This window comes from Danaus plexippus, chromosome 15 (assembly GCF_018135715.1).
Source record: "Danaus plexippus chromosome 15, MEX_DaPlex, whole genome shotgun sequence".
In the NCBI taxonomy this organism is placed as follows: Eukaryota; Metazoa; Arthropoda; class Insecta; order Lepidoptera; family Nymphalidae; genus Danaus; species Danaus plexippus.
Window position 1 is genome coordinate 5,936,346 of NC_083547.1, and position 12,216 is coordinate 5,948,561.

Here is a 12,216-nt window from a genome sequence, read left to right on the forward strand (position 1 = left end):
TACATTAAAGTTGCTTGGAGTCAAACATGCGACCATGTAAAAATTAAAAAGTAAGAGAAACGCTCGCGCCAACATTTGCCGGCCCAGTTATTCGTTTCGAGACGTCGCACTGTGCGATTGTGTCCGCTTTATCGGTCCACGAAGTTCTTATTGCTGACTATTGTTATATATTTATATGCCATGTTCAAGATACAGTGGTCACTCACAACCGTTTGTTTAAATTGAGTTTGTTTGTAATTATTTCCTTTGCTGGTGTTTGTGGAAAGTTAAGTTAATTTACCTTATTGAATTTGATTACTCCGTATATCCTGACTGTAATTTCTTAACTTTTTCAACGCTGTATACTTGTGATAAGTGAGTGTTTTTCGATTTAGCGGACTCATCGTATTTAAGTACATAACAGATTTAAGTAAGTACCAATTTATTATCCCTTTTAAATAATACAATTTTCTTGTATGAAAGTGTATAGTTTGCATTAAAATTGGATTAGATTTTAGCATAATGTCTTAAAATGGAAATTACTCCAAATTGGGACTGATATAAAGATTGAACTTTGACATAAACATTTTCCAAAAAAGTTAACTTTTTAATTCAAAGACTTTATGTATACGTATTAAGCATTAAAATTTGAAGTATTTATAGTCTGTAGCAATAATACTTAAGTTCACTATAGCTATTCATACACATGTAAAGTCAACCTGTTTTGAGCGCGTAGTCCTTTGCCGTGAATATAGTTTCTTTTGCAAGATGTTGCCAAATAAACTTGCACTTGGCGTGTATGCCCGTATGATGGCCGCCAGGGGCTTTTAAAATTCCCTCTTTTGTATTAAGCTTCATTAATGTTCCTTAGTACAAAGCAGATTCTGTAAACATATATGTACGCTGTAGTGAAGCGATTTTTTATTAATTTTAAAAATTATCATATGAATTCTTCTCTGAGCGTTTACTTAAATATGTACGTCACATCATTAATCAGGCAAAGTAAATATGTGATAGATTTAAATTAACGTTTTTCATCGTTTTTATTTCAATACATCCTCCTTTGTTGTTTTCTACATAAAGTATCTGTAGCAAGAATTGTTATTTATAATAAAGGACTATTGATTAGAGAGACGTCCATTCATGTTCTTTGTATAGGCCAATATCTACATTATGCGAAACAAAATAGCATACGGGTTATCAACCAACGGGAAACCACATCATCTTTATTAATAAAGCATTATCTAATAAATATAAACAATATCAATCGTGTAGAATTTATTGCGGTTTTTATTTTAATCATATTATTAATTAAATAAATCATTCGTGTTATTGATTTGTTACATACCGCGGTCATTCTGTAATATGAAGGAGAGGCTATACGGCTTCTTTATACCAATTTCTAAATTAAAGACAAATTTAGTCGATTTGAAGCTTGGGTTTCATACACTTAGGAAGGAATATTTAAGAAAATTGTATAAATAAAAAGAGTATTTCCTTGTGATACTTATTGTTCTGGCTTTTATGAAACTCTTGCAGCTTTTTTTAATTCAATGTTCCAGTAACCTTGCGGAAGGTAGTTGAAAATACTTGATATTATATATAAATAATTAATGATAATGTTAAACAGTAAAGGAGAAACATTACGCAAATTATATATCGTGACATACATTTTTATAGCATCGTCCATTGTTAGCTCGTATATGTAGTAAGTGTAGGTGTTACAAAACATATTGAGTATCATCAAATGCAAATCATTCCCGGTGGAAATTAAATTATATCAACGATTAAAATGCACTTTCTATCCTAATTTTTAACTTTTTGGTAGATATATATATATCATTCAACAATTTTAATTATTCGGCTTCAATGTAATTAGATCCAAGATAAGTTTCACAATTAAAATGGTTCAATTAACGAGACTGATAAAAGTTCCCAACGACATATATGGACCGCCCCAGCCATAGAGCTCGGTCACGCATGGCGACTGACGACGGACCTTCGACTGTTATAGCGGTGACGACATCGCACGCTCCCGGCACGAAACACCAAACCTTACACACAAATTGTTCTTTTTTTGAATCCGTTATTTTTTTTTCAATTACGTTTGTCACCTGCCAATTTGACTGTTAGGATTTCTCAATAAAATGAAATTACCTGTCAACGAATTATAATACAGGTCGAATATTACAAAGAATAAAGATTTGACGTTTGATCAATAACTTTATGACTTATTTGAGTTTTATATATATGTTAGTATTTTTTTTAACACATACATTTAGGGTTCATTATTTAATTCATTGTAGTAACAGACCAATATACGACATCATATTAGTTTATCTATATCAACTCCAAGTTTATGTCCTTAATGTTTACTTTAAATTGCATAGCATCGAGATGTGAAATAATTAATTTCATAAAAAAGTATTTGCATGCCTTATTATGCTTAGTCAGAATAGTTTCTCGTCGAGAGATTATAAAACAATGGGTGTTTATCTGTATGAAAGTGGCATACGTTTATTGTTTCACAACGCTTACGCGTCATTAATAAATAATTATTATTACCAGTATATTCACAAGGAATCCATTCCTATTTCCGCCATTTACGAACTAAAATCGTCCCAGATTACAGAACGCTATCAAAATTCATGTTATTTTATGTCAATTTACAATGTAATAGTCGGAAGTGAAAGTTGGCTCAGTTGCAGCAAATGTAACATTTCCTATCTTCTAACAGCGTTAAAACCATCCGAATGTCAGTCGTATTTTTTTTAATAATATTATGTATGTCTTAAAATCATAGAAATCGTCACATAGACGTCCAAAATGGATATAAAACTTATATATTGAAGTATTTAATAAACATATAATTCTTTCTTAGAAGGCGTTATAAATAATAACGGCCCACATCAGTATAGGTCACGGCAAAAGCTTGCAATTCAACCGGTTATGATCTCAACTTGACTCAGACAAACACGAAACTGGCAACATTATGTTTTGACGAAAGGAAGTACCAAATAAGTGAATTGCGATCTTATGGTTTGAGCTCGTTATTTTATAGGTGAAACATTCGCTTTACCATCGTCATGCTCAGTGGCCATTGCATCCGCCTTGCATTATCGCATTTTTATGTTTTTTTGTTCTGTTTTAACTTCAATTCATATATTTTAAAACATTTTCAATGAACGGCACTTTAGTATACAATAAACTGTTAATTTTTTATAGGTAGCCATAAAAGAATTAATTAATTATTTAATCAGAAATATGTATTGCTTGTCTTGTGTCTTCTAAAGGTTATTTTAGCTATTCACAGTTATATATACTAATATAATTCAGCGTTCTGTTTCTGACGAATTACCAGCTGACACGCTATTAAGCTATCAGAGTGAAGCATATATTGCTATACGAGTAGATTTACATGGAGATACATGTCAGTAGACATACTCACCTGTAAGCGTCTTATAAGTCGTATAATTTCAGTCCCGTCATATAATTATTTTGGACAATTGTATGAGGTTGACCATATTGCATTGTTATAAGAGTGTTACTAGAGAGATAAAAGGTGATATTTGCGTAATTTTAATTTGGTCATAGAGTTCGGAATTTCCAGTGAAAGTCCGATTAAAATTCGTTTAGTATGTCACCAAAGATTAGAACATTTTCCCAGTGTTTGTTTCCTAAACATTATAAATTGGGTATCTTCACACAGTGAATAGCCTGCTACAGAGATAGCGAATTTACCACCTACGCTTCATATCCTCCTACCAACGTGTGAAATGACAGTCACATAGAGCCGAAATAAAAAAAAATATATACCTAGACTATCAGTTTGATTTCAATTAATGTTATATTATGACACATATCTGGAATAAATAAACCGTGAAGAAATATATATTCTATACCCTTCAATTCATTTTGAATCATTTGATAAAGGATAGTGTAATGAAAATTTACATGAACAAAATTAATGTATTTTTTATATGCATTTATTTTTGTACGAACTAAAATTGTCTGTGTGTAATGAACAGCTGTCGTTTTGACGTTAACGACGGTTGGTTTGTTTATAATAACGTGAGCCATAAAGCTACGGAGTACGCACACCCTTCCCACAGTACACTACGCTACTTATCTTGACCTGGAAATTTACCTTCGAACTGGCCTATTTACATTCTATAATTCTTATTTGTTTTGTACGAAAATGTTTCTAATTTGGACTGTTGCATTTATTATATATCTATTACTTTTTTCTCTTCCTATTTCATTTTTTCTCGGCTTTAATTAAGGTTTCTCTAAAACGTCCTCTATCATCCAGCAATCGCCTTACTAACATATGATCTAACAACGCAAATATTAAACCAAAAGAATCAATTTTGTTTTTAGCACAGAATAGTACTTTTGTTTTTTTTTATGGTAAATAGAAATACAATATTATTTCCCTTTATCTGCGATAAAGGAAACATTCAAAACTTTTTGATAATGTCAGTTTGCAGCCATTTAAGTAAAGCCATGTCATACGGGATTTGGAGATTAAAAAGACAAATCTGTTACTATACGTACGCACATATCAGATCCATCCAAATTATTTTGTGTTTCAAAAAAATATATAAATATTAACTATCAATTTTAAAATATATATTTTTGTCTGTAGGTAATCTATTACGTGATCCTATTTGTTAAGGTATTTTTCTCTTGAGGATAATCCTCCCACTAAGGTTTCAGGTTTGGATTAAGATTAAAATATTCGATTACTGTTAATAATTGCAGCAAAAAAATAATTTAATAATAATTCTATACATTTTTCGACTTGTCTGTAGTTGTTAGCCCTATTGGCTTTGATAGAGTCATAACTGAGGACCCGTTTAGGAATGTGCATAGAACGATTTTTATTTTTTATTTTTAACGCAAAAATTCTTGCTACTTGCTTGTGACAAACAATTTTAAAAATATTTCATTTGGTTTGTTGTCAATATTATATATACAAGAAATAATTTATTATATATCTTTACAAAGAAAATAATTTTTTGTTAGTATCTGCATTAAAAATTATATAAAAATATTATTTTAGCACAAAAATTGTTCGTCTTCTTACTCATACTAGCAGTACACAAGAATTTTTTATAGAACCAGCACAATATTACTTGTTTCGGTTTATCGTTACTAGAAAACCTATAAATAAATATTTTTTTGTAAAGGTTTTTAACTGATAGATTCAGCGGTATTAAAAGAAAACAACAAAATGTATTATTCATTTGAATTAATTAAAACGTGCAACAAATTATTACATAATAATATTAATTAAAATTTCTTTCCTATTATAGAGGATTTGAAGTTTAAAGATACATTTTTAATTCTGTTAAGGACTTCTTTGTCTTTTGGTATCTTATTTCTATTGGTTGCCCATCCTGATGGAACAACTCTCATTGTTAATCACTTACAGTACAGGAGTGGTCGAGAAAAATTATGTAAATGTGAGTGTAGTAAACAAGGACTGAAGCTCTTTGTGTAATGTTGTCTGAAAATTTTAAGTATGTTAGAAGAATGTCCAACATTATTTGTATAAAATTTGAGAATATTATAATTAATTGTGCTCTCTTAGCTCATCATAGTTTTCTCTGTGGTGTGTCAGTCGTTATATAGATTGATAATTTCGATTTTTCCTTCTCACAATATCCGGATTTATAGTAGTAAAAAATTGCTATAGTTTACATGCCAGAGCATTGCAACTGCTGCGGTAATTTCAGTTGATTAGTCATGAAGAGTCCTGTGAAACAAAATTACATATTTAAGATGTCCACCACTGCTCAAAATGTTGCACGACTGCTCAGCATTCAATGGAGTCACCATGCGGGTGCCGGGTCAATCGCGTTGCAGGGAGAGGAGTTTCAACGCTGCCTGGGACTTGCGACCCAGGTGTAGGTTTAGGGGGGGGGGCAAATTTCTTTTATTTTTCCGTATTGTTATAATTTTCGTAACGTATTCTCCGAAGATGTAACGAAATGAATTTGGTTTATTTTTACAGGATTTCTTTTATGGGTTCCAGTATTTTCTTTGCATAGGAAACTGAGTAACTTGATGTAATGACAAAAAAAAAAAAAAATTAAAATATTTTGAAAGTAATATTGTAAGGATAAATAATATATTCATTGGGTTACTTATGAAATAAAAAACCAACAAAACTAAGAAGATTTGTGTTGTTGTTTGAAACTTAAAATAGCTATTCCATTGTTTTTACTTGGAGTTGTAATGGAACTTCGCTCAATGATTCCAAAAACCTGAACTAATTTAGATAATATTCACAAATCTATAGCTACCTATACGGAAAAAAATTTGCCAGCGGCGTTGTTTTAATATACACAGATGTTTAATATTGGATAAAATTCCAGTGCGAATGAAGCCATAGCATAAAAAATATATATTGTATAGCGTAGTTTACAAAGAAAATCTTGTAATGACATACATCTTTGAGATGCGACTAATGTTATAAAAATTTGCCTCATTCCTTTAATACCATACTCCAGTATAAATAAACAACTGCTACAGTAACAAAATGTTTACTATGTAACATTCAATGCGGGCATGGTTTCCAAACCCTGTTACTACAACAAATATGCGAAATATTATTTATACAGAGTAAAATTATTAATACGTTTGTACTTTTAGAATAAACTGAACGAAATTAGGAAGCTATTTTATAATTTTAATTTCCCCTATACTGTATGAGATCACACAATGGCTCGTGTCATTTCTCAGGCAACTATTTTAAAAGCATGTGCTAACCGTAATGTCGTCGTGGGCGAAGAGGTTGATTGCGATAATATACACTATTAATAGATCCAATTATAACGAACACATGGCGATAAATTCCAGCTCGTATCATTAAACCTTATTATCTGTCATTATAATAATAACATACTGTAGGAGGTAGGCGTAATTTATTAAAATTCTCTATCTCTTCAAAGAGACAGAACTTTATATACAGGAATTGCTCTAGTTGTACGTGATATAAAAAATATATGAATCTATTTATAATCTCATTTTGTTGGCGCATATGCAGTAATGACAATACTATTGTAGTGTTATCCTTCAAAACACTCATAGTTTCTGTTTTATCGCGAGTCCTCTAATTAAAACGCGACAGCGCACTTGACCGACTTTTTTTTTTTTTCAGATGCAAGATGATATAACGACGGTGCTATAAACAACTCAAAATGAATCAGCTCGTGAATAAGAATCTCATTACTCTTAAGTGCGTGCTCTTCTGTTTCCTCGCCGGTAAGTAACGCATGGAAAAAATGAATCGATTCGGAAGTCTTGTAACGTAAGCCCTAGACAAATGTGTAATATATTATACATAAATAATTTTTAATATTTTTACATGTAAGTTATAGTTTTGGAATGGAAGTTTAAAGAGAGACAAATTGTGTATTCCTTTTTCTATTTTTAATATATCATGACTGACAGGCTTCCAAATCAACAGAACATGTCTTGAACGCGCATAAAGAAACTTGTAGCAATAATATTTTTCACCGTTTTCCAATTTACGTTCCGTTGTACTTATAACGACATTTTTTGTTAGCTGGTTACAAACCAGTACCCGAGCGAGTGCCATTTTTCCTGAGGTCATGATAAAAAGTGGTTCAACGTCGAGCGTTCTATGTCCAATACGCTGTTCAAGCTTCCTTCTAAGGCAGCATTGTCGCTCCATATAGGTACATCAACGTATTGAGCGACCATTCAACTCGGGATACGCTCCTGCAATCTCCTCGGGAATTATGAAACCATTTCCTTAATATGCCCTTAACAACACTTTGAATTCAAGCTAAATACACACCGTTTGGAGTATTTTTATTCATTTACCTACGACGATACTAGCGTTTGTAAATATTTTTAAATGTAAAACTTTACAATATCTTACTTTTAGTTTGACTGTTTAAACACGTGGTAAGGATACAGAAAACAAAACGCTAGATATTATAACAAAAGAAAGGAAAGTTTTTTATTAAATTTAATATACTATATTTCAAGTTTATATTCATTTCATTATACATAAGTATGTTCATATTGTAATAATTTTAAGTGCTCCCTGACATACAGGGAGTATGCAGATTGTGGAGCGTTATTTTAGCTTACATATTTTCTTTGTTACTACCAGCGTATATAATTACGGTTTTATGATCGAGTACAATAAATATGTACATGCGTGATTCATTGAACAACTATTTATTTACCTATACACATACAAAATAGTTTTGTTATACTGAAATAGTACCTATCGTATACTGAATTTTCAAAAACTTTTGATATATCTTTACTTTATTATTAGAAGTAGCTACTTTATTCCACTAACTTGTATGTTTGTTTGTTTGCAGTTTTCTCAAGGATTGATGGGTTTATGAGAATAAGATACATTAGTTATAATTCTTTTACTAATTACAGACTTAATTATATAACTTTCATTGTACATTTATAGAAATTTTATTTTTATATATTTATATTGTTTGTATTTAAATTATATTTATTATATTATAAGTAAAGTATGTCTGTTTGTCTTTAACTAGGTATAGGATGTATCTTCCCATATCTTCCGCTGCACATGCTGCACATTGGTTTGGACCGCGGTGAGGCGAGACTTGTGTCAGCGATCGCGCCCTGTATCGCACTACTTGGACCCGCCATACTTGGACCGCTTATTGACAAGTAATATACATACATATTAATTATTAAGCTAGGATTAAATTTAATCCAGCCAATAGAACAATCAAGAAGATCATATTTCAATTATAAGATTCCAATTTTAAAACTTTTTTTTTTTAATAACACTTTAAAAAAAAATATAAAGTATTGAATTACATACACACATTACATACAAACTTTTTGGTGTTGTCAATATATATTTAAAAATGGTTTCTCGAACATCTTGATGGGCAAAAATCTGTTAATATAAAGCCAATATTTTTATTTAAAATTAAAGGTTAAAGTATAATTTATAGAAACGAATATATGTTTGTAGGTAAACAGTCTATGCTTCAATGCCATACCGCGCCTTAAAATGATATAATGTTTATTAATTAATAGCGCAACTTCTTGCTACCCGCAGCAACGCGGTTTGTCATTTACATTTTCTAATTTAAAAAACAATAAAAAAATACATACACAAATATTTTTAAACTATACTGAGTCCGCTATTTTTTCTCGACAGACTCAACACAAATGTCCTTTCAGTTTTTCAGTCATGCTTGAGATACTATAGTTATTTTATTTAATATCATCTCAAGTGTAAATTTGTATCAAAAATATGAGGATTATTTGTTTGTTTGATTGAACGCGCTAAACTCAACACATGGTTAGAAACTTAAATATATGTTAGTGGTATATAACTCATTTATAGAGAAAGGCTATACGTTACCACTACCACGCTACGTACAAAGGGATCGGCGAATTAAAGAACATTCAACCAAAAAAGTTGGATTTATCGTTTTCGAGAAGTTTCAGTGACTACGCTTCGATACTGCACTACTCTTGTTGATAATAACTTATAACTTCGTATAGCTGAAACAACTATATGTATTAGACAAAATATTTTTTTAATTAGGCTAAAGTTGCGGGCAAGCGCTAGTATAGTTAGCGTACATGAGTATTGTATAATGTTGGATAATATAAAATAAAAAGACATATTTCCTAGGCTATCAATAGGTCGTGGCTCCACCGGCGGAGGGACCGGGCCGAGCGGCTCTGGTCGCCTACTCCGTATTGTAACAGCTGTCTGTTTAATATTGAGCGCTGTCTTCTACACGCTCCTGCTGGCTGTGCCTTACACTGAACGACATGAAGTGAGTTTGACATATACTTTATCCTCAGTTTTCGTTGTCGAACTCATAACAGACGTTTTTTCATTAGTATCTCAAAGAGTTCTGTGTTGTCTGTTAGTTTAATGTGAAGATGTATCTCATGCAGGGATATGGGATTCGTCATTGGAACATCTGAACTCCAAGCAATAAATGATGCTTGGCTAAACGTTAACTGAGTACCACATTCATTTTTTTACCATTTTAAGCGCACGGATATCGAAGTATGGGTGTAGGATGATGGTCGAAAAAATTGTGATAAGTCCCATAAAACCAGTTAGATTAGTTTCGTTATTTACTTTTTGAAAATCTTTTCAAGGGCCGTTGAATTTATTGGTTCGTGAGTATTTATAGAAGCTAGACGTGTTATTTTACATCTTTTGACATCACAAGATTGGTAGATTTATACATGCCGAGCCCAAACACGGGCCCAAATAGCAAAACACTGTTTCTGCTGTATGTTTAGTTCAGTTACCCTCATCGAACCTAGAGTAGAGATTACGTTAAAAATACTAAGCCCTTTCTATTACTGAACAAAAATTTTGTAATAATAATTGATTACATTTGTTAGGCTCGCCGGCCTCAAGTGCTGTTCATGTGTGACGAATCTGGTGCGTACGTGATGCAGGAAGTCTGTGGAGAAGGGATGCAGTGCAAACGTTGGCAGGGAGAAAAGGTTTGTTTAGATTATAGAATATGTAGATCCTTCATTCTAGAAATAATTGTGATAATTACATCTTAAGGTTAAGATATGAGCTTTGAAATATACGTCAGACTACGACCCATATTCCTGTGTTCTTTGAAAATATTATAAAACTAGTTTTGATAACAATAGTAAAAAAAATATATTTCAAATGTATTCAGTTGCTGATTCGACCAATACCAGAACCTCATTATTTTTAAATTCCTTTTTTAACACGCCTTGATCACAGTTATCCGATATATAATAATATTAATAAGTAATTTTACAATACTCTATATTACTTAATGAGAAAATAACATATTTTCAAACAGTAGCTTATTTTTCGCTATAGATGGACCATAAATTTATTAAATATAATAATTTGACATCAGTCTGGTGTGTTGGCTGTGAGTGCGTGCGAGTACGGCTGTGCGGATGACAACCTCACCTGGGTGATGCGGCCATTCACCACCACATCGACCACCACCACCCTCAGCCCCATGTACAACAGCGTTGCCAACGCCACTGTGAGTAGACAAGTATTCTAAATTTAAATATAACTACCGATTTATGACATCTCACGTTATAGCATAATGGACCCGTGAGCCAATCAAATTCAGTTCCAAATTCGAATTGTAACAAGAAAATGTAACAAATGTCGCTTATATATATTTCAAAAGAGTATGTTTTCGAGTTTGAACGTGCCAGTATTTTTATTTACTATCAGCATTGATGACGCAATAATTTTAGTGTCGAAACATATTTTTGTAAATAGAACGAACATTAGGTAATCTAAAGACATACATAAAATGTGAGTATATGTTCTTAGTATTCTAATAACCGCTTTATAGTAAATGGTTTTAGAATTTTTATGTAGGTATTCGTAGTAGGTGCATATGCCAATATTGATTTAAAATGTTTGTCTATTTATTTGTTACGAATAATCTTTGAAATGGCTGTAAGGATTTTTACTAGACTGATATAGTATCAATTTTACCTGCCTGACAAAGTCCTAAAACTAGCCTAAACATATACATGTATATGTTTAAACTGCTTTTATTTTGGAAATTTTACATACTTTTATCAATATAGTTATAAAAAAAAGTCGTGGTCAAAGCTTGTATGTCACTAGAAATCAATGAAGCAATGACGAATATATTATAATTCACAACCTTTGACACATTCTGATATGAAACCTCGTTTAGTTCTAACGATGACGTAACAACGATCACGTTCCATATTTAAAATATGATTCAGTGACGCTTTTGAATCACCCAAGTGTGATCGTTACGAATTTCTCTTATTGTTTAATTAAATAATATAAGTTATTTTATTCTTGTCATATTCCGGTGAAATATGAACGTTTTTAACAAAATTTATGGGCTTGATATTTTTATTATATTTTACTTAACAGCCCATCGGAATTCAAAAACAGAAACGAAAAAAAAACGGTCCAAATATACATGCACTGTTACAAATATGTTAAAAATTAGCCTTAATAATTGTTTAGCCTCAACCCGATGTCCGCGAACCACGATTCTTACTCACGTGCTTGTTAAGATGAAACCTTATACTAGGGATGTTATGAATACAAATACAGACATATCGTAACGTTTGTACATCGGTTTCTTAAAAATATTCAATCTACATTGATATTAATTAACTTGGCTGAAGTTTTTTCATAAAAATATATAGGCATATTTTTAATAT

General features: G+C 31.5%; 1 protein-coding gene and 1 long non-coding RNA gene across 5 annotated transcripts in view; one reads left to right on the forward strand and one right to left on the reverse strand.

Moving 5' to 3' along the window:
• LOC116766477 (uncharacterized) overlaps positions 1-12,216 on the forward strand; it is a 22,483-nt gene that overhangs the window by 3,857 nt on the left and 6,410 nt on the right. For 3 of the 4 annotated variants that reach the window (XM_061523037.1, XM_061523036.1, XM_061523035.1), the window contains exons 2-6: positions 7,148-7,251; positions 8,538-8,676; positions 9,662-9,809; positions 10,396-10,500; positions 10,899-11,033. In XM_061523037.1, coding sequence (XP_061379021.1) covers positions 7,188-7,251; positions 8,538-8,676; positions 9,662-9,809; positions 10,396-10,500; positions 10,899-11,033 — 591 coding nt within the window. In that variant the 5' untranslated portion in view covers positions 7,148-7,187. Of the gene's footprint in view, positions 1-71; positions 410-7,147; positions 7,252-8,537; positions 8,677-9,661; positions 9,810-10,395; positions 10,501-10,898; positions 11,034-12,216 lie in introns of those variants that run through there. The other variant, XM_061523033.1, reaches the window with a different exon arrangement.
• On the reverse strand, positions 447-1,953 carry LOC133319263 (uncharacterized). Its single transcript, XR_009752941.1, has 2 exons — positions 1,650-1,953; positions 447-863 (listed from the first exon to the last, which is right to left on the reverse strand). It is a non-coding gene; the product is annotated as an uncharacterized LOC133319263 (long non-coding RNA).